The sequence below is a fragment of the Apaloderma vittatum genome, unplaced genomic scaffold (genome assembly GCF_000703405.1).
Source record: "Apaloderma vittatum isolate BGI_N311 unplaced genomic scaffold, ASM70340v1 scaffold159, whole genome shotgun sequence".
Lineage (NCBI taxonomy): Eukaryota > Metazoa > Chordata > Aves > Trogoniformes > Trogonidae > Apaloderma > Apaloderma vittatum.
Window position 1 is genome coordinate 116,674 of NW_009733314.1, and position 27,173 is coordinate 143,846.

General features: G+C 36.8%; 1 protein-coding gene across 1 annotated transcript in view; it reads left to right on the top strand.

Moving 5' to 3' along the window:
* The window catches only part of LOC104278736 (chromosome unknown open reading frame, human C8orf34), a gene marked incomplete at its 3' end in the record, with an annotated part of 127,386 nt that extends 101,965 nt beyond the window's left edge, over window positions 1–25,421 (top strand). Inside the window, exons 10-13 of the mRNA XM_009875810.1 lie at window positions 2,524–2,597; window positions 14,948–15,068; window positions 19,576–20,069; window positions 25,328–25,421. Of these exons, the coding sequence (XP_009874112.1) occupies window positions 2,524–2,597; window positions 14,948–15,068; window positions 19,576–20,069; window positions 25,328–25,421 (783 nt within the window). The remainder of the gene's footprint in view (window positions 1–2,523; window positions 2,598–14,947; window positions 15,069–19,575; window positions 20,070–25,327) is intronic.
* Window positions 25,422–27,173: the final 1,752 nt, after the last annotated feature.

The following is a 27,173-nucleotide window of genomic DNA, read 5'->3' on the forward strand; positions in this document are numbered from 1 at the left end:
CAAAACTCAGTCAACTGCCCATTCAATCAAGCTTTCCTATAAATGCAGCATGTTACTTGTTTTCTGTGCATCTGATTTTTATTTCCTATGAATATTATTTACGAGAAGATACTGTTAGAAAATCCTAAGTAACCAAGGCATCATGTTGCACTGAATTTTTAATTATATCCTCTTAAGATTATATCATGAAGAAGTAACTAATAGGCTTCATTTGCCAGATTTATTTGGTTTTATTTTCTGCTCTTTTCAGAGTCAATGACCTTTCTGAAAGAAAACTCTTTGTTGGGAAGTGCTGATGTAAACCATTTAATCAAGAATATGCAAGCAAGGTGCTGATGCACAGCAAAGTTGAGGGTAGCTTTCTTTAGATAATGATCTGTTTCTAGGTTAGTGGGAAATTGTTGTTAGCTCTAGAGCATCTCTCTTGTGGATTTTGGATGAACTAGATTCAGAAGTAGTTGGCAGCACATCTTCTCTAATAGCCCTTGTAAATAAGCCTTACTAAAGCAGTTCCACCTAATAAAGTCAATGTAACAGTCTATGTAAAAAGATCATCTGCATCATCAGGCACTCTGCTGACTCCACTGGCAACCTGGACCTGGTTCTAATTAACCACGACACTTATTTCCCTCCAGTATAATCCTGCTGATGTTTTATCTAAGTAGTAAAAATGACAGATGGGAATCAGATCTCAAGATCGGAGAACACAAGATGTTTCAGCACTCCAATTTCTTTTTACATCCTGAACTATACCTCTCAAAACTGTTTCTCCATCCCATTGGACCACTTTGGAGGAGAGAACTGAGGGAAGAATCTAATAGCTAGGTTCTTGATTTTGGTTAGGAGAAGCAGCTTCAGTGACTGCACAGCAAACTTCCCCTGTAGATGCCAAGACTGTCAGGTTTGTCTCTCAGATCACTCCTTCATTAAGCCTTGCTCTTGTTCTTGTACAGATAGATGGGGAGAATGGATGAGGCTTCGGCAGATAGACACTGCAACAGGATTGATCCAGTAGAAATCTACGTCTGTCAACCTCCTGGTTTTCAGTTCAGGAGAATTGTAGAGGTCATCTGTTCCTGTGTTGAGTGGGTTTTTTTGGAGGAGTTGTATTGTGTTTTGTTGGTTTGGTTTGGTTTGGTTTTTTTTAAAAAATTGGGATATTAAAAAAGTAATATTACTAAAGGTTAATTACAGAATCACTGAATCACAGAATGTTAGGGGTTGGAAGGGACCTCGAAAGATCATCTAGTCCAACCCCCTGCCAGAGCAGGATCACCTACAGTAGGTGTCTATAGGTATCATAGGGCCTTGTTTCACTTGCTTTAGTTTGAATTAGCCAGCTCCCATTTCTATCCAGTAGAAACTAGAAAGTTGAAAAATAGAAGCTAAAAGGCGTGTAGCTTCAACTTTTTTCTTTTTGTTTTTTTCCTTTTAAATCCCAATATAGTAGAATGTTCAAAACAGGTATTTGGATGTAGAGGAAAAGTTTGAAATTAATAATGTTCAATAGAAATAGGAATGTATAGTGCTATTACAGATGAAGCTGCATGACCAGGGTACAAAAAAATTATAAGGATGCAAATATGTGGGAATTAGGGTTGACAACTAGATGTTGCAGCTACAAAAACGTAGCAGCGTTTCTCAATTCCTGCATAGTTCTCTGATCACAACTTTGCATCATCATCTCTTCTTCCTCCACTTCCACTTGTGTTTGCAATGAATGTGGTAACCGTAGTTGCTGTACTTCTTCATGGTAAGTATAGTCTGAGATGTTTAACCAATTAGGGCACTCTGGAAACATAAGGCCTTCCCTGCTAAGTGGCAGAATAACAGCAGAACCTAGGAAAAATCAGGTCGTCTCCTGTTTTCTTAGGCTGCTTAGGAACTTCGTTTAAGTTCCTAGCAGACTGTCAGGCAACGAGTGAAACTGCAAGGCACGTTACTTGGAAATTGCTTTCTCTGACATAGGTACACAATTTCTAATTTAAGTCATTACATTTGTGTCAAAGAGACATTCTAGACTTCTCACCAAGTCGTGTTGTTTTACAAATGCAGCAATATGCATAAAACTTTTAGCTTGCATAGCTTTTAAACTTTGCCTAAAGTGATTAGAACTTATTACCTCAAGGATTTTAACTATATTCTAATCACTTTAGTAGAATTAATTTTATTTTATTGATTTTATTAAAGCTGAGTATCCACTACTCACTTGTGTAAAAGACAAACAGTATTTAGTTTTATTAGTAAAAATAATAAATAACCCATGTGACACCTTGTCAGCTGGAGGAAGCTTGCTTATCACTCTAATCGTGTTGGAGACAATGTTCCAGATTGCATTAGGCTTATAAATCAGACATAAAATCAGACATAAATTAAAATCCATTGAAGTGTAACTGAAAAGCAGTGCATTTACAGTAGCTACTTTTACTTTCCCAGCAGTTAATTTATAGGCATTTTATTTTCAGAGTGACTAATGCTTACTTAATTAGAGTGATTTACTTCTTTTCTACCTCTTTGGAACAGCTCAAGTACCCACAGTTGAAACAAGTACAGAAGATATTGATGAATTTCAGAGTGCCTCTCAAGTGGTAGGATCTGTAAGTATCTTCCCTTATGGATAGTCCTGTGATTTTAAATAATACTTTGATAAAACTTAGGTTCTGCATAAAGATAAAAGTTGTGCTTGCAAGGACTGTCACCCTAGAGAGAAGAAAACTTAATTTACTTAACCCTTTTGAATTTTCAGTTCTCTGGCTATTTTAATTTTTTAATTCTAGGAAGGGTGATATTTTGAAATAAATTATTATGATCTCATTAAAAAAGTATGTTGTTGGACTTAAATGTATAGCTCCTATTGAAAGTGCATTCATTTTATGCTATGTCTGTATGTACTTAAATGTTAGTCAAATATCAATTTTACCAGAAAATATTAAATTTTATGAATTTAAGGTAATGAAATCTAAATTTCATTATGAAATATGACATAATAACATCTCAACTGTATTTCTTCTTTTGGTAACACCTCCTCCAAAACTAGTTAACAAGAGCTGTCTATTTAAAATGTATGGCTAATTTATATATTTTTTAAAAGAATCCAATATTATGCTTGGTAATATTTTCATCAGTTCTTTTATTTTGAAATTTAAGAAAATCTTTTCAGATTTGCAGAAAATATAAGCGGCAATAGAATTTTGGTTCTACTTGAATTACATCAGAAAATTGCGTATGGGTTAAAGAAGGGATTGTTTTATTTCCTAAGGCAAATAACTTGTCAATAGTTACTTATTTGTGCAAGATTTTAGACAGCTGTAAGAGGACACATTAATTCCTGTTCAACTGTAACAGTACTGGTGAATAGCAAATGTCAGTATTGATAAAGTAGGTGAAAAGAAGGGCCTAGTATTTTCTAGCTAAAGAATAAATGGGCAATATTTAAGAAAAAAAAAAGGAACAATGCAGGCTGATCCTGCAGTGTTTCAGATGTCCTGCTGATAAAGCTAAATAATACTGAACATAGAGTATTTTTGACCAGAGTTGTCAAAGCAGTTGGCAGATACTGGAGCTCCAGCTCTATTCCTAAAGCTCTTTGAGAACTTGGAGTGCAAGAACCTCACAGAGCATTTGCATATTGGACAAAAGGAGTAAGGAGCAGAACTTTAGATGGAATTGCTTTGAGCTTCTTTCTCAAGCCTCCTTTCTGCTTCTCACCAGTGAACAGAGAAATTTTGCAGCAGTTTCTGAATCCACGTTTTCTCTTACTGATTGAGACCTACAGCTACCAGCCTTGATTTGTCAGTTCTGCACACATGCTGCATAGGAAAGAGCAGTAAATGAATTGAATTACACAGAAAAATAAAGATATAAGGTAAACAAAAGATCTTTATGTTTACTACCAAAATCTTGTGACAGAAATGTATAGCCTTCAAGTGAGTATTTTTAGTTATATTTTCTGTGTGTGCAGGCTAACAAAAAGACAAACAATATGTACATGTATAATTTAATGCTCTGCTAGTTCTATGCATAGGTAAGGTTGCATGGAGCAGTAGACTGCCAGAGACAGCAAAGCTGCCTGGGCTGAATCCTGGGAAGACACACAGGCTACTGCTATTATTGCCGATGTTCCAGAGAGGGGGCAAGAGCAGTTGCAGCTATTGCTCTGCACACCCAATCTCTCCCCAGGACAAAGGCAGCTACCTTTGCTTTCCTGAGCTCTTGGAAAATTACTTTGCTGATGGTTACTGGGAAGCCATAAACCAGTAACTGTTAGTTCATCTGCTTTTGTGGGGGAGGGGGTTGTGTTTTATAGATTAAAGCTCTTGCTTAAGTAGCGTGTAGCGAAAATCATAGAATCACAGAATGTTCGGGGTTGGAAGGGACATCTAGAGATCATCTAGTCCAACCCCCCTACCAGAGCAGGTTCTCCTAGGGCAGCCACACAGGAACGAATCCAGGTGGGTTTTGAAAGTCTCCAGAGGAGATTCCACAACCTCTCTGGGCGGCCTGTGCCAGTGCTCTGTCAGCCTCACAGTGATGTCACCCTCCTAATGTTGAGGTGGAACTTCCTATTTTCTAACTTAAACCCATTATTTCTTGTTCTCTTACTGGGTACCAATGAAAAGAGATTGTCCCCTTCCCCTTGACACCCACCCCTCAGATATTTTTATACATTAATAAGGTCCACTCTCAGCCATCTCCTTTCAAGGCTAAACAGCCCCAAGTCTCTCAGTTTCGCTTCACAGGGGAGATGATCAAGTCCCTAAATCATCCTCGTAGCTCTCCGTTGGACTCTCTCCAGTAGGTCCGTCTCTCTTGAACTGGGGAGCCCTAAACTGGACACAGTATTCCAGGTATGCTCTTACTGGGCAGCGTAGAAGGGGAGGAGAACTAGCTGACTGTTTACTTTAATCTCTTTAAAATGGCTCATTCTGTTCAAAATAAGATACAGCTGTGTTTGTCTGCAACTGTATTTCCTCAAAAAGAAGAAAAAAAAAAGTGATCCAACTGTTGTTGCCTTTTTAGGCTCTGGAGGAATAGAGATCTATTCCATGGCTCCCTAGTAAGTTCCAGTCACATTTATTCTTTGACAGTTTTGACATATTAAATATAGAGGTACAACTGAGGTTCCTCACAGAAGGCTGTGAAGATAAATACATTCTTGTAATGGATTCCCACAAATCCCTCAAAACAGTAAGAAATACGCCTGTTAAATTACTTTAGAATTAATACCAAAATACATCTCGTGACTTTAAGTGATTTTCAGATATTATATGAGATACTACATGAGATACAAGAGGAGGGTAAAATAGAATAAATCTGATGTTGATCAGACATTTCTCATAAACTGGACAAATTGGTTCATGGCATTCGCTCAAATGTGCATATTAAACATAAAAATTATTGATCTGTCTCAAGGTGTGCCACAGTCACTACTGGTACTGCATTCCTATAGGGTAATTTGAGTCTGTTGCTAGTTAAATGGATGGTTATTATTAATTTCTCTCTACTCATGTATATTTGACAAATTTTCTTTACAAGTGCCTTGGCCTTCAGAGTAAAAAAATTGTGTTATGAAGCATAAGAGTTATGGGAAGGATCTTTAGAAAAGAGCTGTGTGAGTTCTATTTTCATGTCTCATGTATTAGTCCACATGTACAACCTTTGATGTGGAGACTAAAGCAATCTGGATACCAGTGCTTAGAAGAGGTAGGCAACATCTGTGCCTATAACATGGTTTTTGAAATTTATACTATGGTTATGTTATGATTTCCTTGTAACGTTGTATATATTTACTGTTCTATTTCTGAAGAATCTGGAAGCTTTTGTAATTAGACCTTTTTTGCTTTAAAGCTTTTTTAACAGAATCTTTTGCTACACTTATATTTTTCACGAAAAGAGTTGATATTTGAAAATTTGAGAGCTTAGATTTTCAGTGCTGCACAATCCCAAACAAGGCATACTGAATGAGTAGATGAGTAAAGCTAGCAAAAAGTAGTTTGAAGTGTTTATGGGAATAAGCACTCTTCCCGAGTGATAACATTAAAAATATCCTTAGAGATCCTAGTTTACGGCAGGATTAATTTTCTGAGCAAAAATTTAATGTAACAAAAAGTGCTAGGCAAAGTGCAAAGCTTTTTCTTTAGATTTTTCCAGTGTGGTGAATTCAGAGTCGTATTTTATTTTGTATTTCTGTAAATGAGTTTTTATAAATATGTGACTAACAACCTTTAAGAAAACACATAAGGGATACTAGGAGAAAATAAAGTGGGCTGGAATTCTGACAGAAATGGAAAGGTATCAGGGGAAGACGCTAAATTTACAGTGACTAATAGAAAGAAAGAGGGCCCATGCACTGGGCAATTCTCATTGAGTAGACTTTGCCTTCTCTTTGAGTTCCTTCTTTTACCACCTGGATCTAACAGGACCTATGCTTACTGGTTTTTGTATGTGAATCTTTGCATTCACGCATCTTGCCTTGCATGCGCACATAAAAAGGTGTATTTTGTTTTGTAAACTATCCATGTAAGGTGAACAAATTCAAGTATAACAGAAACTGAAAAAAAAAATTCCAACTGCAAAAGGCATTTCTATATGAATTTCCCTTGGGATTTTACTCTTAATTATTGTGGGAAAAATACTTTAATGAATTGTTTTGTAAAGGGGTTTTGTTTTCAATTAATTTTTCTCTTGTTTTCCCTACTGCTTTGGAACTTTCCAGTTGCGTTCCTATAAGGAATACACACATGGATTTTCTGTGATAAATACAGAAATTCCTTAATAGTAATTCAATTTGTGAATGAGGCTTTATGCACAAGGAAAAATTAAGTTTTTAATTCTTGCTATAAATACATGTTGAATACAGCTATATTCTGGTAATAAAATATTTAAATTGCAATGGTTAGAAATTTTCTTACCTTTTCTCACTATTTTCCTTGGAAATAAAACTGAGAGGTAACTTAATTGCTTGTACAAATTTGAGTACAATTGACAGCTCTAAATCACCCGAACTTCAGTATTTAACTAAAACTATAAATTATTTGCTGAATTTGAGTCACTGTTTAGCATTTAGCAGGTTAGTAATTAAGTCAAGTATTCTAAGGTTCCACTGCCAGATCAGGAACAAGACCAGTGTGCCTGTGAGCTAGAATAAATTATAAAGGTCATATTTCTGTATTATACGTACCAAGTTGGTGTGTTCTGATACAAAAGTTTTCAAATCCAACTTGACTTTTTTAAGTATATAGAAATTCAGACACATGAAGCTAAAATTTTAACTTTAAATTTTAAATCTTCTGTAAAAACAGTAGTAACATATAATAATAGATTAGTGCAACTCTTTCCTAGCTAGTCTAAAAAAAACCCTGCAAATGCATATTTTTGATTACCCTTAGCTAAATTAACAGTACAAGATAGCAGAAGAACATAATATCAAAGCTCTATGGAAATAAGTGGTATTTTCTGCAAGTAGTTAGGCAAGTAGTTCAAATTACATACCTTGAAGCTCTTTGGTTGAGACTTCCCCTATGGAAAACAAGTTCCAGAAAACAGACATAGCATTTTGTACATACAGCCGCAAAATAAGTATTTCTTACTTTTTAAATTCTCTTTTACTTTGGAGAGTGCCTCGAGTACTTTTTTTTTTTCCCCCCCTCGCTTCTTACCTGCTGGTATTCTCATGTCGCCTACCGCAAAACTTGAGCCCCTCTGGGTGTCTGCCCGACCCCTGTGATGCCTAGTGGGGCTGCCCTGTGTCCCTGCCTGGACTCCCCCTGGGGTAAGGACCTCCTCCCAAAAGGTCCCTACTCCTCACAGGTTGAATCCCTCAGCCTCACTTTCAGGCATTGCATGCAGGGTGGGGTGAGTGCTTCCAAGGACACCTTTCATGGGGCAGACAGAAAGGCGAGTGTCTTTAAATGGAAAGAATTTTCTGAACTTTAAAAGAAATATGTAAAAAAACCCAAAACTGTGAGTGTCTTGTTTTCACCTATCTGAAATTTTGGTTTCCTGGGCATGACAAATTCAAAAATATTATTCCAAATAACAGTAAATAAAAAAAGGCTGAAGCTTAAAGAAAATTATTCAGGTTACATTTCAGAAACTGGAACAAATGTGATTCCCAGGTGCCCATGTATTTGCTCCTCATCTCCTTTGTAAGCAGAAAAGCTATATGTAGGTTATCTCAAACTACCATTTTTTTTAGCGTAAGGATTAGCGTAAAATGTGCTGGCTGACTGCCATGGGAAGCAAAAAGCTTTTAATTTCAGTTACATGGCATTTCAAATAGAAGAGGCCCTAACATAGAAGGTGGGGATTACAGGTGGCTGCCAGTATTACAAGAGAGCTCTGAGAGTGTTTATTTTTTTTACAGTACAGAAAACCCATGTGGACTAGCTCACTTGATGTCCTTGAATGGGCTACAGAAGGTGAAAGATTAAAGATTTGGTGAACTCTTACAGAAAATGTGTGTTGTGTGAAGAATCTTCAAACAAAATGTTGCACAAAAGGTTCTGCTGCGTGGATAACAAATGCCCTTGATAGCTGCTTGGTCAGAACAGAAGGGGCACTTGCAAACAAATTGTTCAATAAAGAAGTTGTAGCTTATACATAGAGAGCTAAGCATGGTTGTCTTTTTACAGTGTTGTTTTCTGAGTTTACCAATAACATTTGTACTTGATTAGTGAAACTGTGTAGGAAAAAAAGTTCAGTCAAAATGCATTGCATATATTTACAGCTTGCCAGTAACTAAATAATTGTGTTAATTCTCTCCTTTTCCTTGTTTTGTTGTGGTCATGCAATTCAGATATCCTTTAAAAGTGAAGAAGTGCATTCTCTTGTGAGGGTGACTGTTCCCACACCTGAAGAGAGATTGTGTGTGCGTGGATGTGTGTGTGAATACTTGGGTATTTTAGTCTGGAGTAGACCAAAATGGCATAAAAATATAATGCTGCATTGTTTATTAACACTTTTATAGTCAGCATGAAAGAGTAAACAAGCACTTGATTTCCAGATGATGTAGGTAATTTGAAGGTCTTGGCCTTAGCTATTCTGGAATTTTCCACCTCTGTACAAGTCTCCATGTGTCAAGAAGTATTACACAACTGGTGAGATCAGGGCATCCACATCTACACTGAGTTTTTTTAGGGATAAAGGCTATACTGATGTATTCCATCAACCTAACATTGCACTTTGACTTGTTCAACCTCATGCAGTTTGCACTGGCCCATTTCTCAAGCCTGTCAAGGCATCTCTTCCCTCAAGTGAGTCCACGGCACCACACAGCTTGGTGCTGTCAGCAAACTTACTGAGGGTGCACTCGATGCCATTGTCCATGTCGCTGACAAAGATGTTGAACAGCACTGGACCCAGAACAGACCTCTGAGGAACTCCACTTGTCACTGGTCTCCACATGGACATTGAACTGTTGAACACTACTCTGTGAGTGCGACCCTCTAGCCAGTTCCTTATCCACTGAGTGGTCCATCCATCAAGTCCATGTCTCTCCATCTTAGGAACAAAGCTGTCGTGTGGGATGATGTGTCAAATGCCTTGCACAAGTCCAGGTAGATGACATCAGTTGCTCTTCCCATACCAACCAGAGCTGTAACTTTGTCATGGAAGGCCACCAAATTAGTCAGGCACGATTTGCCCTTAGTGAAGCCATGTTGGCTGTCACTAATCACCTCGTTATTCTTCATGTGCCTTAGTACTGTTAACAGGAGGATCTGCTCCATGATTTTCCCTGCCACAGAGGTGAGGCTGACTGGTCTATAGTTCCCTGGGTTTTCTTTGCTTTTCTTTTTAAAAATGGGGCTTATGTTTCCATTTTTCCAGTCTGTGGGAACTTTGCCAGACTGCCACGACTTCTCAAATATGGTGACTAATGGCCTAGCAACTTCAGCTGCCAGTTCCTTCAGAACCCGTCTCATCATGTCACATGGACTTGTACACCTTTGGGTTCTCTAGGTGTTCCCAGATCTGATCTGCTCCTATCCTGGGTAGTTGTTCACTGTCCCAGACTCAGCCAATGTCCTCAGTGACTTGGGTGGTGTGGCTCAAGTGGTTATCAGTGAAGACTGAAGCAAAAAAGTCATTGAGTAGTTCAGCCTTCTCCATGTCCTCAGTAACCAGGTCACCTGTATTGCTCCAGAGAAGCCCCATATTCTCTCTCATTTTTCTTTTTTCTTTCAGATACCTGTAGAATCCTTTTCTGTTATTTTTAATGTCCTTGGCCAGATTTGATTCCATCAGGGCTTTAGCTTTCCTAACCGGGTTTCTGATTTCACAAGCAATCTCCTTGCAATCATCCCAGGTTACCAGTCCTTGCTTCCACCCTTTGTGGATTCCCATTTTGTGTTTGATTTTGACCAGGAGTTCCTTGTTCATCCATATAGGTCTCCTGGCACTTTTGCCAGATTTCTGCCTTTTAGGGATGCAGTGCATTTGAACTTGGAGGAGATGATCCTTGAAAGTCAACCAGCTTGCCTGGGCTCCTGATCCCTCCAGGACTTTGTCCCATGCTATGTCGCCAAGGAGGTTCCTGAAGAGGCCAAAGTCAGCTCCTCTGAAGTCGAGGGTTTCAAGCTTCCTGAGCACCCCTTCTTTTCTGCCCTTAGGATCTTAAACTCTGCCATCTCATGTTCACTGCAGCCAAGGCTGCCCATGAGCTTAACATTTCCCACCAGGCATTCCCTGTCGGTGAGAAAAAGATCTAGCATGGCATCTCTCCTCGTTGTTTCATCTATCACTTGGAGAAGGAAGTTATCATCAGTGCATTCCAGGAATCTCCTGGATTGTTCCCTGCTGTTTTGTCTCTCCAGCTGATACTGTGATGGTTGAAGTCCTCCATTAGGACCAAGGCATATGAATGAGCAGTGACTCCTATCTGTCTATGAAAGGCCTCATCCACTTGGTTCTCCTGGTCAGGTGGTCTTTAGCAGACCCTCACTGTAATGTCTCTTACCCTTCCTTTCACCCTCGCCCACAGGCATTTGATCTTTTCATTGTCTCTTGCCAGGTGTAGCTCCATGCATTCTAGCTGTTCACTGACATAGAGGCCAACACCCCCTCCTTGTTTCCCCATCTGTCCTTCCTGAAGAGCTTATACCCTTCTAATCCAACGCACCAATTGTAGGAATCATTCCACCATGTCTCAGTGATGCAGATTAGATCGTGATGCTGCAGACACACAGGCATCTCCAGCTCCTCTTGTTTATTGCCCACACTGTGGGCGTTCACATAAAGTCATTTGAGCTGGGCCCCTGATGAAGTATCTGAAGTCCTCAATGAAGCATGATTGCACTTCAGCTGGTCTAATGGTTTGTTGTTAATCTTATTTATGTAAATAGGTAATTTATAATTTTTGTGCTAATATTTATAAAGTTTAATGAATGATCAATGGCAATTGTAGTTTGGAAGATACTGAAGGAATTGGGGTGATCTTCTGTGCACATACTTCATCCATATATGCTCTGTTTTTCAACTGTCTTCAGTCTACTGTCATCATCGAAGTCTGAGTTAACTGACATTAGTGTTTTATCTCAGCTATTCCTGGCCAATAGACAAAGAATGGGTTTTGGTGAAATGGAATAAGAAGGTTTAAATAAATGGCTTGCAAGCCTGAATTTCTTTCTTGACATATCTGAACTGCTGCCACTCATCAAGTGGAGAGAAGGGACACCAGTGAATTCTGCTGGAACTGTACAAATTCATTTATCCTTGCATTTGACCTGGCTTACAAAGCCTCTTTGATAATATCCACTACTTTCAGCTTGTGTTTATATTTTAAGAACAAGGATATTTCATAAATTGTGTCCGGGAGACACTGAGGACCGCTACCTCTGTTTATGAATTATTCACTCACAAGAACTCATAGTCTCAAAATGTAAAAAGTATTTTTTTTGTGTTCAGTATTATTTAGATACATAGTAAAAAACATTACCTGAGCCTACCTCCAAAAATATTGGTTACAGCCCAGAAATATCTAGTTTCAGAGAAGGCACGTAAGATGATGACACTACAATTTTAATGTCTTATTAAACTTTTGTACCATTTTTTTTCCCCAGATCATTATTATTTTCCATCAAGTGAGTGTTTAATTGGAAGGCACTATTATAAGCACACAATTTATCATGAAATTAAATTGCTAATGTTTAATATCTTCTAATAGCTAGCATTGCAACACTGTTCTAGTCTTTTATGAAGCTAATGCCTGATAAAATGTCATAAGCTTATGATATTACATAGATGAGAAAATGCACAGGAAGAATTATGAAATTTTGGGGAAAAGTCATTAAAAGTTACCTCATTGACTTCTCACATACAAAGGTGTTTTATAATCTTAATGACGTGAAGTCTCCGAATTGTAAATGATTTAATTTAAGCATTACTTATGTTTTTATAAATGTCTGAAGCACTATATAAATGTCTGAAGCACTATTGTGATGACTACCATTAAAAAATCACTTTTCTCCATTTATCTTAGATTCTACTACAGGCAGTAGAGAGCTGCCTTTACTCAGACAGTCATCTTAGTTGTATGTATCTTACATGATTGCTGCGCGTAAGGGAAAAAACTAAACTAGTGGAAAAGGCAGAATGACAGAATTGCTGAGGCTGGAAAAGACCTGAGATCATCAAGTCCAGTCTATGACTCAACATCATCACATCAGCAAAGAAGAAGCAGTAGAGATTTATAGAAGAGAAAGATAACTCCATTTCCAGAAAATCAGATGTGGAGAGTGAAAACCCTCTTACCAGGCTAACATTTGGAAGTCTGTGTTGTTAGGAACTTAGGGAGTTGTTGAAAACCCATAGTAATTTTCTTATGATAAAAGCTGAATAGCCAGAGTTAAGGATGTTAGCAAAGCAGTTTGATCTTCAAGTATTACCATAGACCTTTGACTAATTTTTGTTCCATATTTCATCAGAGTTGTATTTGTGTATGAAATTGTAGTTCAAAAAGGATTCATCCTTGTAACCTTGGGGATCTTTTCCCCCATAGTCATTATTAAAGTTCTATTGTTTTTTCCCATTTATGAAAATATACACTATAAAAGTATATAAAAATATTTTTTTTCTGCCAAGAAAATCTGGGGAAAAGAGTATCTCTAAAAACAGCTTGAAAATTAAAATATTAGTTTTGTTACAGGCTTTATTCCCCCTTGCCACCTCTTATTTACTTCCGTTTCTTTCAGAGAAATTATTCACAGAATAAAATATTCTTCCATCTAGAGATAGATATTGGATAACTGATATCTATTAGAAATAAACATTTGGAGATGTCAGTAATTCAGTACAGATTAATGTTCTGTACTGACCTCAGCAAGCCAGATTATGATTTGGATGGAGAATTCACAATGAGGACTGAAGTGACAAATACTCAAAATCTCTTGGGCAAACAGGTGAATTAGGTCTACTGATAGGTCTGAAATAAATGTATTTGTGGAATCAGTTCCACTTCGGAATAACTTACTGTTTATTCAGCTGTTCTTATGTATTTACCTGGAATTACATACAGGTATCTTTAACCAGAGCAGAAATAGTGTAACACAAATCTGACAAAAAAAAAAAGTCATTAATGTTCTAAAAATGTTTTCAGTTAATAACGACAGAATTATCTGCAGCTTCTAACTATTTTGTATGCTGGTGTATATGACTAAGCTTTTTTATGTAGGCATGTGCAGCATTACGGTATAGCTGTTGCTTTATAAATATAAATCTGTGTTAATATATTTTAAAGAGACATGGTTCACAGTGATCAGTTGTATGCATGGCCATGTTTATTTGGAACAGATTAAAAGTCATGTGAAATATATCCCATATGACAGTTCTGTAGAATTACACTTGCTTTTCTAAAAGGGAAGGTGGATACAGTGCTTCATTTAGTGTTTATGAGTGTTTGTTTTTTTTCTGAGCATATATGATATCAAACCTGTATTTTCATCCGTTGAGGTGTGGTAAACCTTTCACAATGACATGAGGGTCCATCCAGAACAGCACCATTGCGTGCTGCAGCTATCTGCAGCAACACACGGGTCTGCCCGTGATGTGGTTCCGGACTGGCAGACTGTGTTCCATGAACGATGTCACTGGCTTGGGTTTCCCTCCTCTGCTCAATCATTCTTCTCCCTGAAATCCCATCAACTTAATGTCTTTGAAACCCTGGTCCCACTCTCTAAATGTGTTTGACATTTGCTTAAAATGAGACCTTTGCATAAGCCTTGCTTCTTTAGGAATCCTGGGAACTCAACAAAACCCCCTAGACTACAGATTAAATCTTTTGGTGGGGTAATAATGTAAAATTTTTTTCAGATAGGCTGTTAAGAATGCTTTAATTAATGAGTTTTGTTTGTTGTTTTTATGACCAACTCTTGCACACTGGGTCGTATTTTAAAATAATTTCTTGTGACTGTATTGAGTAGGTTCCAGAAAATGCAGATAATTTGAATACCACCATGTTCAGTATGGAGGTGGTCTGTTTGTTGGCATCCCTTCCAAACTACTCTGTTGTCCTCCATGATTTAGTGTCTGTTCCTGAATGGAATACTTTTTGCAGTGATAAAACAGCACTGGCACTTTTAATTAGGAAATTCTGTAATATTCCCAGAGATATAGTACCAAGTGCAACCTCCACTAAGTAACTGGAATTCTACAAAACATAAGTAATTGAAGAATTTGTCCTGTTATGATATCAACAGCAGGAAACAAGAGTTTGTGTGAAGGTGTAAATTTGAATTACTTTAGTACTGTTGATTTTAAGTAATGCCTACTATTCCTGTTATTTAAGGTAAGAAATGGTATTTTTAAATATCTTGTATAAAAATATTATATATTCTACATAAAAAGCACCAGATTCACTGTTCTAAATGAGGATATGACTTTTTTTTATTGCTTCATGTGCAAACGTGAAACTACACTAAAAAATATTCCCTTTTCTTTTTATCCTTGTCAGTCTCAGACAGTTTGGACCCTGGACGCCATGGGTGTCAGACCTGGAGGTTCTCCAAGACAGAAACTCTTAAAGGACTCCTTAGCCGCAAAAGAACTTCAGACCATGGAGAAACACCTAGCTGGTATGTACGACAGCAAGGGTTCATAAAACCCCTAACAGTACTCACCCAGCTAGCTCTGCCAATATTTTAGATGAAGGAAATAATTATCTATCTCATATGCTGATGAAAACAGATAAAAACTTTACACTTCCCTTTTTATTTATCAAAATGAAACAGCACAATTATTATTGTGTTTGTAGATGTAATGAACTTTGCTGTAATTACAGTAAATATGGTAATTATATGGTAATTCAGTTATGTTAAATATACTGCATTCTGACAGCTTAATAGCATACCTTTTTGTTTTTATATTTCTCCAAGACTTACACAAAGAGGAGCTATTGATATTTCACCTGCATTTAAATAGTCTTTAGCAAAGGCTGCAGTGGATCTTTAGCTGGAAAATAGATTGTTTTGCAGGAAAAGCCCACCATGTTCTAAGTGAAATCTGTTAACTGCATGCAATGGAACATCTGCAACATTTTTGATCTAGTAACCGTTTCTAAAGGGTTAAAAAACAAGCAAAACCCCCCCTTTTATTTCAGGGAAAATATGTTTAAAAGCAGTATAAGAATTAAGGAGTGATATCCTAAGATACAGCATGCAATTTAATGTTCTTTGTAATCAGTATTTTCTTATCTTCAGCTTTATTTGAAGGGTATGACATAGACCTATAGCATGGGAATCCTGTACTATGCTATTTGTCATATGGTGAAAGTTGTGCTTCGTGGGACAACTCTATGAAAAGCAGTGCAGAACTGGAACACAAAGACCATGAATGTAGGGTGGAGGGAGAAGTAAAATTTATCTGACCCTTATTTCAAGCTGTTCTGAGTGAGGCAGAGAAATTACTGCTTTCAGTGTGATTTTCTAAATGACTGTTGACATTTATTCTGCCAATAATGTTGTAGTGAAAGGCTTGGGAGCTGTATCCTCTTTGGAGACGTACAGCAGTTGTACTTTTGTGTAAGGGCTGTTGCAGCTGAAGTCAAGGTGGAAGACAAAGCTATGAGCACAATGAAGGAAACATTTTAGAAAATATTTTTAATTGGAATGGAACAAGAACTAAAAATTATGATATCTTCGAAGAAATTTTAGATTTATTTTGTTTCTGACAACAGAGATACTGTCATTCAATTTTTCTTGGTGTGTTCAAGTCACTGTAGCTATTAGAGATGTAGCCTCTGCCAAACTAGACTGAAAATCCAGGAGACCAGCAGGTCAGACTGTGGTCATCAGGTTTCTGTGACATATCCAAGAGGCCTCTGGCACTGAGCTAGCACTCACCTTCCCTTGAGCTGCTGCAGTCCTCACTCTTCTGCTCAAGATCGCCCTGCTTTGATTTGTGTCCTAAATGGTCACACTTCCATGCCTGTACAAGCTGTTCTTCTATGTAGTATGCTTTGGAACACTCAGTTTCTTTAGATCTCCCTTGACAGTAATAACTAACATATTCAGTAGAATACAGAATTTTAAATGCTTAATTGACTGTAAGCTAACTAGGTGCATTCACTTAGTCTCAGAGATTCAGTTTGCTGTTGTGTGACCTACAAAGTCTTCTCTCTCGCATCAGTACTGTTGTTGTCATTTGGTTTGGGCCCATTATTTCACTAATGCTGTAACATGGGGTTCAGCTGTTCTACTGTTCAGTAATTTTTCTCTGCTTGATAAATTCACAAGAAAGCAGCCCAATTATTAGACGTTGGACTCTTGTATTCCTAATAATTAACATCCCATTATAACACCATTGCTGCCTGAGACAATTATTCCCCTCACAGACAAGCACAATATAATTTCTGTGAAGAATAAGCTCACAGGACCTCAAATAATACCTTGTTTTTGCTTAGCCTTATTTGTCTCATACATTTACAAAAGTTCAAGTGTCTCTGATATCAGCAAGTCTCCTTGTTTCAGTTCTCTTACCAAGTGAATTTAGAATGTAGAATTTATTAATTCTACACAATACTAGGCAGTCATTCAGATGCCTGAATTATGACCCGGATAACCTGTGTAATGATGAAATGTGGTCCCCTATCTCAGACAGACCTTCTTAGGGAGCCTGGCTTCCTCTTATGGACTAGGTGCTGGATAAAATTCTCCTAACATAAGGCACGATTTGGTGCCTGTGCCTAATTTAGGGACTAGCACCAACTGCCAGCAACTGCCTTGGTACCTGGATATTTGAAAGCACCATTTTTGCAAAATCAGATATTGAAGCAATTAGTTTTCTTTTCCTTCTCTACATTCAGCTGATGATATTTCTGTCTGTTACTGTTCTACATAAAACACAAGTGGAGTATATTTTGGTTTGGTAGTCAGTTCCAGTATCTTGCCAGTTTGGTTTGTTATACTGATTCTGTGGTCATTGAATACTTCTGGAATATATTTTAGCACAAGAAGAACTGTTAAATGCATAAACAGTTCATAAGCACATTATGAATCATATCTTTATTCTGGTGTTTCTGATGTGAAAGTAAAATGCACCTGAGTTGCTCTGTTTCCTGCATTTTATTTTCCTTTAAATGACATTGATGAGGGATTAAAAAAAATCAAAGCTGTAATTTATCTACTATGGATGAGATAATACAGTAAAGCTGGAGATGTGCTATTTTTTTTCTCTTCTTATTTCTGGTAGAAAAGCTGACATGGAAGCAAAATCAAAAAAAGGATTGTGCTAAATAAAACTGAATAATTACGCTGTGGAAACATGTTAATTATATGCTGATAAATAATTAGAAGAATTGCTTTACATGCAAACTTGATTAGTATATGAAATTAAGGAAACATGAGCCAGAATAAAATGTTTATTTAACTCTTATTAAATCATTCAATATTCAGATAATTTCTTAGCATACTGAATCATCATGGGGAAGTTAGAGGTCTGTAATTTTGCAAGGACATAGGGTAAGCTGAATCTTTACAAGAACATATTCCTCCTTTGGTTTAAGATGGGTAGACCACATTGTCATTTATTGGGTGCTGAATTTTTGCCAGGCATCTCACAAGTTCCAAAGTGATGTGTATTGATTTTTTTTAAAAGCATAATGGAAGAGTACTTCAAGACATAGTTATTTCAAAGTGGAAATAATTAATTTTAAGAGGTCATCAAAGTAGAAGTTAGAAATATTCTTAACTGTGTGCTAGAAACAATAGCTATGTTTTGAAATTTGCTCAAAACATTTGAACTTTAAATTTAGAGTTGAAGAACACTTCTGAAGATTTCACAAGTATTCCAATTTTGCCAGCTTTTCTACTAATAGCATTTGAAATGTGCAGAATATCTTGTATTAGAATATTAACATGAAATGAAAATATATTATTTTCCTAGTTTTGAGGTGTTATGATAAAATATGTTAATGTCAAAGGTGACACATCTTTAGTTTTTTTGCATACGGTATTCCTATTATATCTACAAGTGAAAGAAGATCTGAATTTCTAATATGCAGTTTAGAATCTGTTTCTTTTTGGACTTTTAGAACCTTTTATCAAAATAAAAATGAAATGTTTATTTTTTGTAAGTTCACTTAATATGTATTTAAATCAGTAGAGTCTTGCTGATTTACAGATTCTGGAACTGTGACTTATACAGTTTAACAGGAAATAGTGTTGCTTTTCTAAAGATAACAAACTCTTCCTGTCAAAATCAAGTTGCAGTAGAGTATATGCTAGTGAGAGTGAAAATTCATAACAATTGTGAAAGATAAACTCAAGTAAACTGTTTCTTAAGGTTGACATTTTTACTGGCAAGGACTTTCAGTATGTTAGCAATACTAACCTGAATTCCAGCTACCTTGACCTTTGTTGGTTATATCTCATTTAATTCATTAGAAGCATGAATATGATTAAAATTAATTCAAAAGACACTTTTCATCACTACCCATAATCTATTTTAATAGGATCTTATTACTTATAGCTGCATGAAGAGTAGGGACTGGACCACCAAATGGTGGCCACCTTTTCTCCTTGGATTCTGGATGTTGGTGACACTCTCACCTTCTGTGGCACTGGTGGGAGGCCAGAGCACAAAATTCAGATTCAGACAGGATCACAGATCCAGGTATGCCAGAGTTCAAGGGTTATTTCCTCCAGAATTTTGGCTGGGAAATAATCAGCAAGGCCAGGAGGAAAAGTCTTGTCTTGAGCCAGTTTTGGATTTTCCTTCGCTGCCACTGAGGGTGCCACTTTTCCACCTTGGTTTGATACTGATGAGAAACAGTGGCAAAAGCCACTTTGAAGAAACAAAAGGGATTTTTATAGGTTGTACTGATGTTCAATAAAGTGGTAGTGTATAATTTCTGTGGAATAGCTCTGTTTCCAGTGAATCAAGTATAAATAAACTTTGAGGAAATGCTTGTCAAAAGTTTGAACTGTTAATTCTGATGCCTTTTATTTCAAGGGTGAATAGATTTTCTCTGCACAACTCCAGGTTGTCTCTTACATCACAGAAAATCTATAAGAGTTTTAAACAAGACAGAAACAGAAAGTGAGTTTCTTTATTTTCTTTTTTTGTTTGCGTGTGTGTTCACAGATATTGAGAAGGACCTAGCACTTTGGGAAGAAGCAAGGCTCTCAAGAAGCCCTAGTATCCAGCGTCATAGTTTAGTTACATCTGACCATCAAGGCAATCTTCAAGCTACACAGGGCCAAAATCCGAGGCCTCAGGTGCCAACTCAGATGGGGAAGAACATCCAGCTCCAAGGAACCAAATCACCACCACTGCCCAGTAACGGCAGAACACAGGTCTCCAGTGTTGCAAACAGCAGGCCTCCAACACCCGGTATACAAACCAACAGGCCATCAACTCCAGGGAGCAGACCTGTGACCCCAAATAGCTTGCTGTCACGGCCTCTTACCCCTAGCAACCAAGGAAATAGGGAAGGCAACATTAGTATCCAAAGAAGCAGATCTTTGACATCTAAAAGCCAAATGGGGAGGACCCTCAGCGCCGCTTCAGGGCTCTCTGTGCAAATGAGTGGAGACATTGTTGGAACTGTCACTACTCAGAGAAGCAGTTTATCAGAAGTAAGATTTTCAATTTAATGTTTTTGATATGTTTAAGAGCTGCTTATAACATGAGGACTAGATTATGTCTTACATTAGTACACCTAATGTAACTTGCTACACTGAGAAGAACTTGAAATAGAATGATGTGAAAATTAGCAAGGAAGTACCGCTCAGCTTTGAGAGGTACTGATTAGGGAATGTTGAGATTATTACAGAAATCATACTGAAACACTCATAGCCCCCAAATTTTCCATGAGCTCTGTAGGGATTTGCCTGCATAACGCATAGCAGTATTTGTTAGCTTAAGAGGTGCATACCTCTGGAATTTTAAACACAACTTAATCTTATCTTCATTATTTCAGGGTATTTTGTTCTGCTGCACTGGCAGAGCATAATATTTCCTTGATCTCCTTTTTCTTTCATTAATTTTGAGCCATTGGAACAATTAGTTAGGCATTGCTGAATAGACAAATTTTCCAAAACACAAAACTGAACTGCAAGGAAAAAAAGTCTAACATTGAATCACTATCTAGTACTATGTACATGTTAACTAGGTTGATTCAGAGCATAAAAAATTCCTATCCTATGTTAATGGCTTTTACGGGATTAGTCTCTGTTTAAAACAAAACAAAAGAAAAAGTTAGTACCTTGTAAATTTTGAGTGGGATTCTCCTCTGTTAACTTTACCTGCCTTAAAGATAACTTCAGTGTGTAGGCAGTGGAAATAAAAGCACCTGTGAAAGAATAGCCCTGCTGTCTATCTATCTCAGATATATGCCTTACAAAGGTGATTTTTTTTTTCTCAGGAAATGCCAGTCCTTCTATACTGACTTGAGAAGGACCTATATGTCTAGATTGCTGATTTTTTAATAGTGGAATAAGTCAGTTCCACCATTAGTATGAATCACTTTGTAATCCATTTGTCAGAGTCTGGAGAGCTTTTTTCCAAGACAGAAAAATATTATACCTTTAGATAGTTGTTTCTGAGAGGTATCATTGTTTTTAAAAACATGACATGATGTATTATCAGTCTAATGACTACTTAAAAATTAAACAATGTTGACAATAATATTGCTTAGAGATGCTTGTAGAAAAATTAGAGATTTGATACTTAGTGTAATCTTGCAATTAAGTATATAGCCTCCATTATTTATTATGAAAGACGGGAAATGAGGCATAGATAACTCTAAAGCTAAAGAATTTGGAGAGGAAATCTTAAATTTGTGGAGAAACAAAAATCCTCATTTTGGTGTTTGAACAGCAGTGCGCTAATCCCACCACTTGAGCTACTTCTTTGCCTAGAATTGGGTATCCAACTTAAAGACATGAAGACTGAAGGTGGCTACAGTTCTGTTGAAAATATCTTCACTGACTGTTGATTTTCAGACCAGAAGTTTTCTATTTGTAAAAAAAAAAGCAATTGTAACAAATTTCTTTTTGACCAACAAAATCTCTTTGTCTCTTGTTTTGAGGGGTGGATGTGTTTGTGTTTTGGAATTTTCTCACATCCCATAAAATGAGAATTTAAATTCACTTTTAACTAAAAGTATTCAAAAGGAATGAAGTGTTTCATTGTTTCCCACTAAACACTTCACTCCTCTTTTTCTTTATTTCTTTTTAAGCAGTCTTGTTCTTAACTGATGCATAGTCGTGTGATACCAGCTAGAATTGTTGTATAAACTCCTGGAAGTTCCACGTAATGAGCACTGCATCTCCACGAAGGGAATTCTACTCTGTACATCATTTCTGATCTTTCCTGTAGTGAGACAGACAATTAAAAATGTTTTCTTCCTCAGCCTTTCTGTAGTCGTAATAATAATAACAACCGAGTCCCATTTCGTTTGCTATGACTTGTTGCTTCTGTTTTCCAAATCCTAAGCTTTGCTGATAGCTCTTACAATGTCTCCTGTTATACTTTTAATACGTGTATATACATCTCAAGAACTTGAAGAAATGAGAAAATTGCTTTTTTTTACAATTAGAGTAGTATGTCTAGTTTTATCCAGCAAGTCCACTATAAAGTTAGTGTTAAATATCGGCATTTCTATGCAAGATCTTATCCTCTGTTATAATCCCTTCTAGAAGTGACAAATTCTTTTCTCTTTCTTTGCTCACGGGGTATAATAGTACATTGGCTGCTAGTGACCCAGCTCAAACCCTGTTTATACTTTCCTGACATGCAGAAGTGACCTTTGACTTAACAGAAACTCGTCTTGGGTCTAGCTCTTCTTTCAAGGGGAAAAATGCTAATATGACACATTCATACTGAAGACCTTCGTCTGCCAAGCTGTAAAGGCCCTCAGATGTCAAAAAGCGAGTGACGAAGGTCTGGCCAATCTGCTGCATCATACTAGAAGCTTTGGGAGCTCTTTTAAGCTGTCTTTGCCCACTGGAGTTCCTGGCCGCTTCTCTAAGTGACCAGGAAGTGTTTCTGTTCAGCGACATTTTTTGTCATGTTAGAGGTGTCCACTTATTTGTGGCCGTATGGTTTCATTCTCTTGTGTCACAGCTGCTGATTTCTGTTCAGCGACATTTTTTGTCGTGTTAGAGGTGTCCACTTATTTGTGGCCATATGGTTTCATTCTCTTGTGTCACAGCTGCTGTCTGACCACAGAGAAAATTTCGAAATGGCAAAGGTGGCCTGTGATAGAACAACAAAGTTCTGTCTGTCCTTGTACTTTTACAGATGAGAAACATATAAAACTCAAGGCTGATAGCGTAAATTATTTTGCAACTTTCATTGTAGGTTTTGTGTCCTCTTCCTGTATAAAAACATTAAAATAAAAGAAGGGAATTTGCCTTTTTTCTTCTTAGCCTTATGATGTGAACTGAGATTTTCACTGGCTGTGGTTATATTGCCAATCCTATAGAAGATGCTATGATAAGATTTTGCAGAAATATTCTACTTCATTACTCTTAGGTAGTCTTAACGGAATTATCCAGTACAGAGTCGATACATGTTTGATGAGAATAAGTCATTTGAAAAGGATGTGATTGCTGCCTACCACAAGCGTGTTTTACCATTAGGAGCTTGAATTAAAGAATTTGAAATCTGCATGGGTTTAGACTGTGTACTGTCACTTGTTTATTTATCTGAAAATTTAATATATCTCTCAATACTTCCTGTGTGTTTCCTGGTTTGTAATATGTTTCAGAGTAACATAAGAAATCTAAAATACAAAAGTATTGCTGATAAATACAATTCAGAGTTCTTACATTTTAGTAAAGTTCATGCTGTAATTCAGAGTGGTTTAATCATGTTACATCACAAATTTAAATAATTTGGCAAGTACTTAATGTATCACCTATTAAGAATGTTTGGGGGCTTTTTTAATGCTCAAGACTTAAAATGATCTGAGATTTTGTGGACAACTGTCTGCCTCTTGGCACACATAATACTACAAAGTTCTAACAGGTGTGTTTTATTATCAGCTCTGTTCAAGGCTGAATTGAATTATAGCAAAGAAATGCTACCTAGAGAAATAGCTTTATTATCTCTATAAAACTAATAAATCAGGCTTCTTTTGGCAGAGATACTTTTATGCATTTACCTTATCCTTTAGCGTTTTATATAAATTGACAAAGGAATGTTGAATCCTGCTTATCTCTTTAGGATGGATTCCATTAAAGTGACACAATTCAGCGATGGTTATCAATAACTGTTGAGAATGAAAATACTCCTGACTTTCTTCTTTGCCCTTTCATTATCTGCGCACTTGGAATGTTACAATCACTTTATTTATTCAGATAGTTTAAAGTGGTATGCAGTAATGGTTATTGGTCTGTCATTGTTAACAGTGAGAAATTTCAGCTAATTTGAATATGGAATCGCTTAATGCAAATTTTCCTTCTACGTAATGGAGTATAGAGCATGACTTGATGTAATGAGTACTCTCTTTTTGGTCAGATACTTTCATTCTTTCCTGCTGCCTGGCTCAGTTCTTCGCTCTGTGTTTTTGGAAGATTAAAATTTACAATCATCAGTATGAGAGACACTCACTCCTTATGCAAGAATCCTGTTCCGTGAACGCAAACACTTCACCCTGTTCACTGTAGTAAGCAATCTTCTCAAACACCAAGCGCATTTGAAATGGCAATACATGCGTAAGGCCTGAAGCTCCTGCCTGAGCTTAGTGTTGGATCATTACAGCTATCTTTGTGGATTTTTTTTTTAACACATTACTAACAGAATTAAATCATTTGCTACCAGTTAGTTAGATCGTGATTAAACAGCCTTCACTCTCCAAGAACTGATTTAAACAAGCCTGGATTCTGTTTTTAAACCAGATCGGTTAACACTAAAAATTATCCTGTAGTGCTGTGCAATACAATTTAACTTTGAATGTGTGGATTCTGGTTTTCAGCTGGTGTGAAAGAAGACAAGGCTATTACACTCCTTTTTTCAGATACTTAGAATCTGGCTAGTTATTTTATGATGCCTGCCCAATATTTCAGTTCACTTTTAGTGACTAGACTTGCATGTGTGAACTGCTTTTGAAAATAAAACTGTACGTTCCAGTCTCATCTCTCACCTTGAATATTGCAAAGGAACCTGTTGATGTATTTTATATGTCTGCATGTGTATGCACTCATATACATAACTATGTATGGAATAATATTTTTTATATACATTCTATAAGAAGGAGGCAATTGTAAAATATTTTTAAAGCATATATTCAGCTGCCTATGAATTTTTAACTGTGTAAAACATTTATATTTTGATGCTTAGAGTTTTATAGTATCTTGGAGACAAATGTTTCCATGGCATTTTTCCTTCCTAGACTTTCTCCTTATCCAAGAAAACCATGGGTTCTAAATCAAGTTTCTGGTCCTTGTTCTTATTAGATAAAAGACAGTGAAAGTTCTGACAAATCAAAGCCTTGCTTAAGCAAGTCATGCATGAAATATCCAGGCACAGTCAAAAAACTGCATGGATAGATGGTATATCTGCATTAAGATTTTCTTTCTGTGTCACTGCATTTCTAAAATGACTGTGTATGTATCTTTGGCTATGGTAGATGGATAGATAGATAGATAGATACTTTTGTTATTTTTCAGAATAGATACATAAGAATAAAGTAAAAAAAGAAAAAACAACAAAAAAACCTAGGGAGCCAGTGTATCCTCTACATTCTGGTTTTACTTCACAGCAAGGTCTTTTTTTGATTAAAATCTTTCTCATCTCAAGTTAATTGAAGACACAGTGTTTGCTACAGTCTGCGTTTATACAGAACCATTCTCTGTCATTTTATCTAAAATAGATCTGTTTGTGGCAGGATGAATTCTTACAACAGCTTCAGCTTGCACATCAACCCTGGATATTGCCGAGTGATACAGAAAGTGAAGGAGTGGAAGCTGACCAAGACAAATGTAAGTATATTTGTAAGGGCCAGATAAATATGTCAGAACCCCTCAATCTTCACTTCTCTTTTTCATATCTTCAAATGCTGTGAAGATGTCCTTCCTGCCCATAGGAGGCATACGTACGAATTACTCATTTGTTTGAGGTCTGAACTTTATAGGACTGATTTACATAAGCTTTCTGACAGTCACTGAACAGTGGCAGAACAATCAGTTCGCTAAGTGAAACTGTTTGTCCAGATGTGATAAAGTAGCTCTTCCAGAGAAGTAGCATGAAGTTGAAGAGATACTCTGTTTAGTAAATCTGTGTTGTCTAGTAGCTCTGAAAAGTAAAGCCTTCCTCCTCAGGCCTGTGACTCCACCATCTCTATTTTGCTTGCATTCTTTTGAATTCCCCTGTATAAAAAAAAAAATCTTAATCACACAAGTAATCTTAACGTCCTATGCTCTTTGAAGCAATTGTCTAATCATGAAAATGTCTAATCATGAAAGCGAAGGTCAGCAGGATCATAACCTAAATGACAGAACAAGTAACAACAAGTAACATGCAATAAACGGCAATACATTCATACTGTAGCCAGTTCTATCTGCCTACAAGGTACCTGTAAATAATCTTGCTGAAAATAATCAATATGTTGAATTTTCTTTTTTAATTCACAGTAGTTTTTTGATCTGCAGCGGTTAATATGCAAACTGTTTCCTAGCATGTTTTAGGCAAAACACTTGAACAGAGATTTAATCAGTGTGGTTTGAAAACTTAATAGAGCCTACTAAAACTGCTTTAAACATGCATAGTTAAAATAAGAAAAAAACCCCAATTTCTTCACAGAATGAAACAGTTGTTTAAGGAATTAATTATTAATAATAATCCAGATAAACAGAATGTATGTTTTAATTATGCCACTTAAATTAAGGATTTTCTATTCATTTATCGGTTTCACAAATCCATATATAGCGTTTGACTGTGAAATTCGAATTTACATAGTGAGATGCTGAAGGGCATGTGCCTGTTTTTTTAACACTAGTAGTGAATTAAAATGAAGTTCTGTGTGTCCAGCTGATTTTGCTCCAAAGCCAGTAAGACCAGTTTGACTTACATCTGATTATTTCACTTATCTTCAGGCTGAAGCATACCTTAGGTGGCCAAAGGGAGGGCCTGGTAGCTGCTTTTGCTATGCATGTGAACTTTCCTCTATTTCTGTAACGAATTTACAATCCCACAGACACTGGTAGGACTGTCCGCTCACATGTAGACTAGTGCTAATTATGTGATCAGGGAGACTGATGCTCCGGGACATTCCATAATGCACAGCTGATTACTTTATAGATGTTGTACTGGAACTGCATGATCCACGATCCTGTGCTATAAAGTTCCAAAAGTTCTAGTAGATCATTGTCACTGCCCAGTGTGACAGATTGGTAAATTTTAGATAAAAGTTTCAATCCTACCACAAAATCAGTAGGCAGTTGCCTGACTAATAACAATAGCTTTTCGTGGATCTGATAGCACTGGAAACAGAGAAGAGAAAGCAAGTTGATGTAAGCTTAGTTTCTGATAAAAATTTAAAAACATGTTATTAAGGGCATTGTTCAAATTCTTCTTAAATGGTGATGGGCTTGGGACATTGACCACCTCTCTAGGAAACCTTTTCAGATTTTTGATTACCCTCTTGGTAAAAAAATACATTCTGATGGCCAGCCTGAACTTCCACTTGTGCGGTTTTGAGCCATTCCCCCTTATCACTGGGTCCCAGGGAGAAG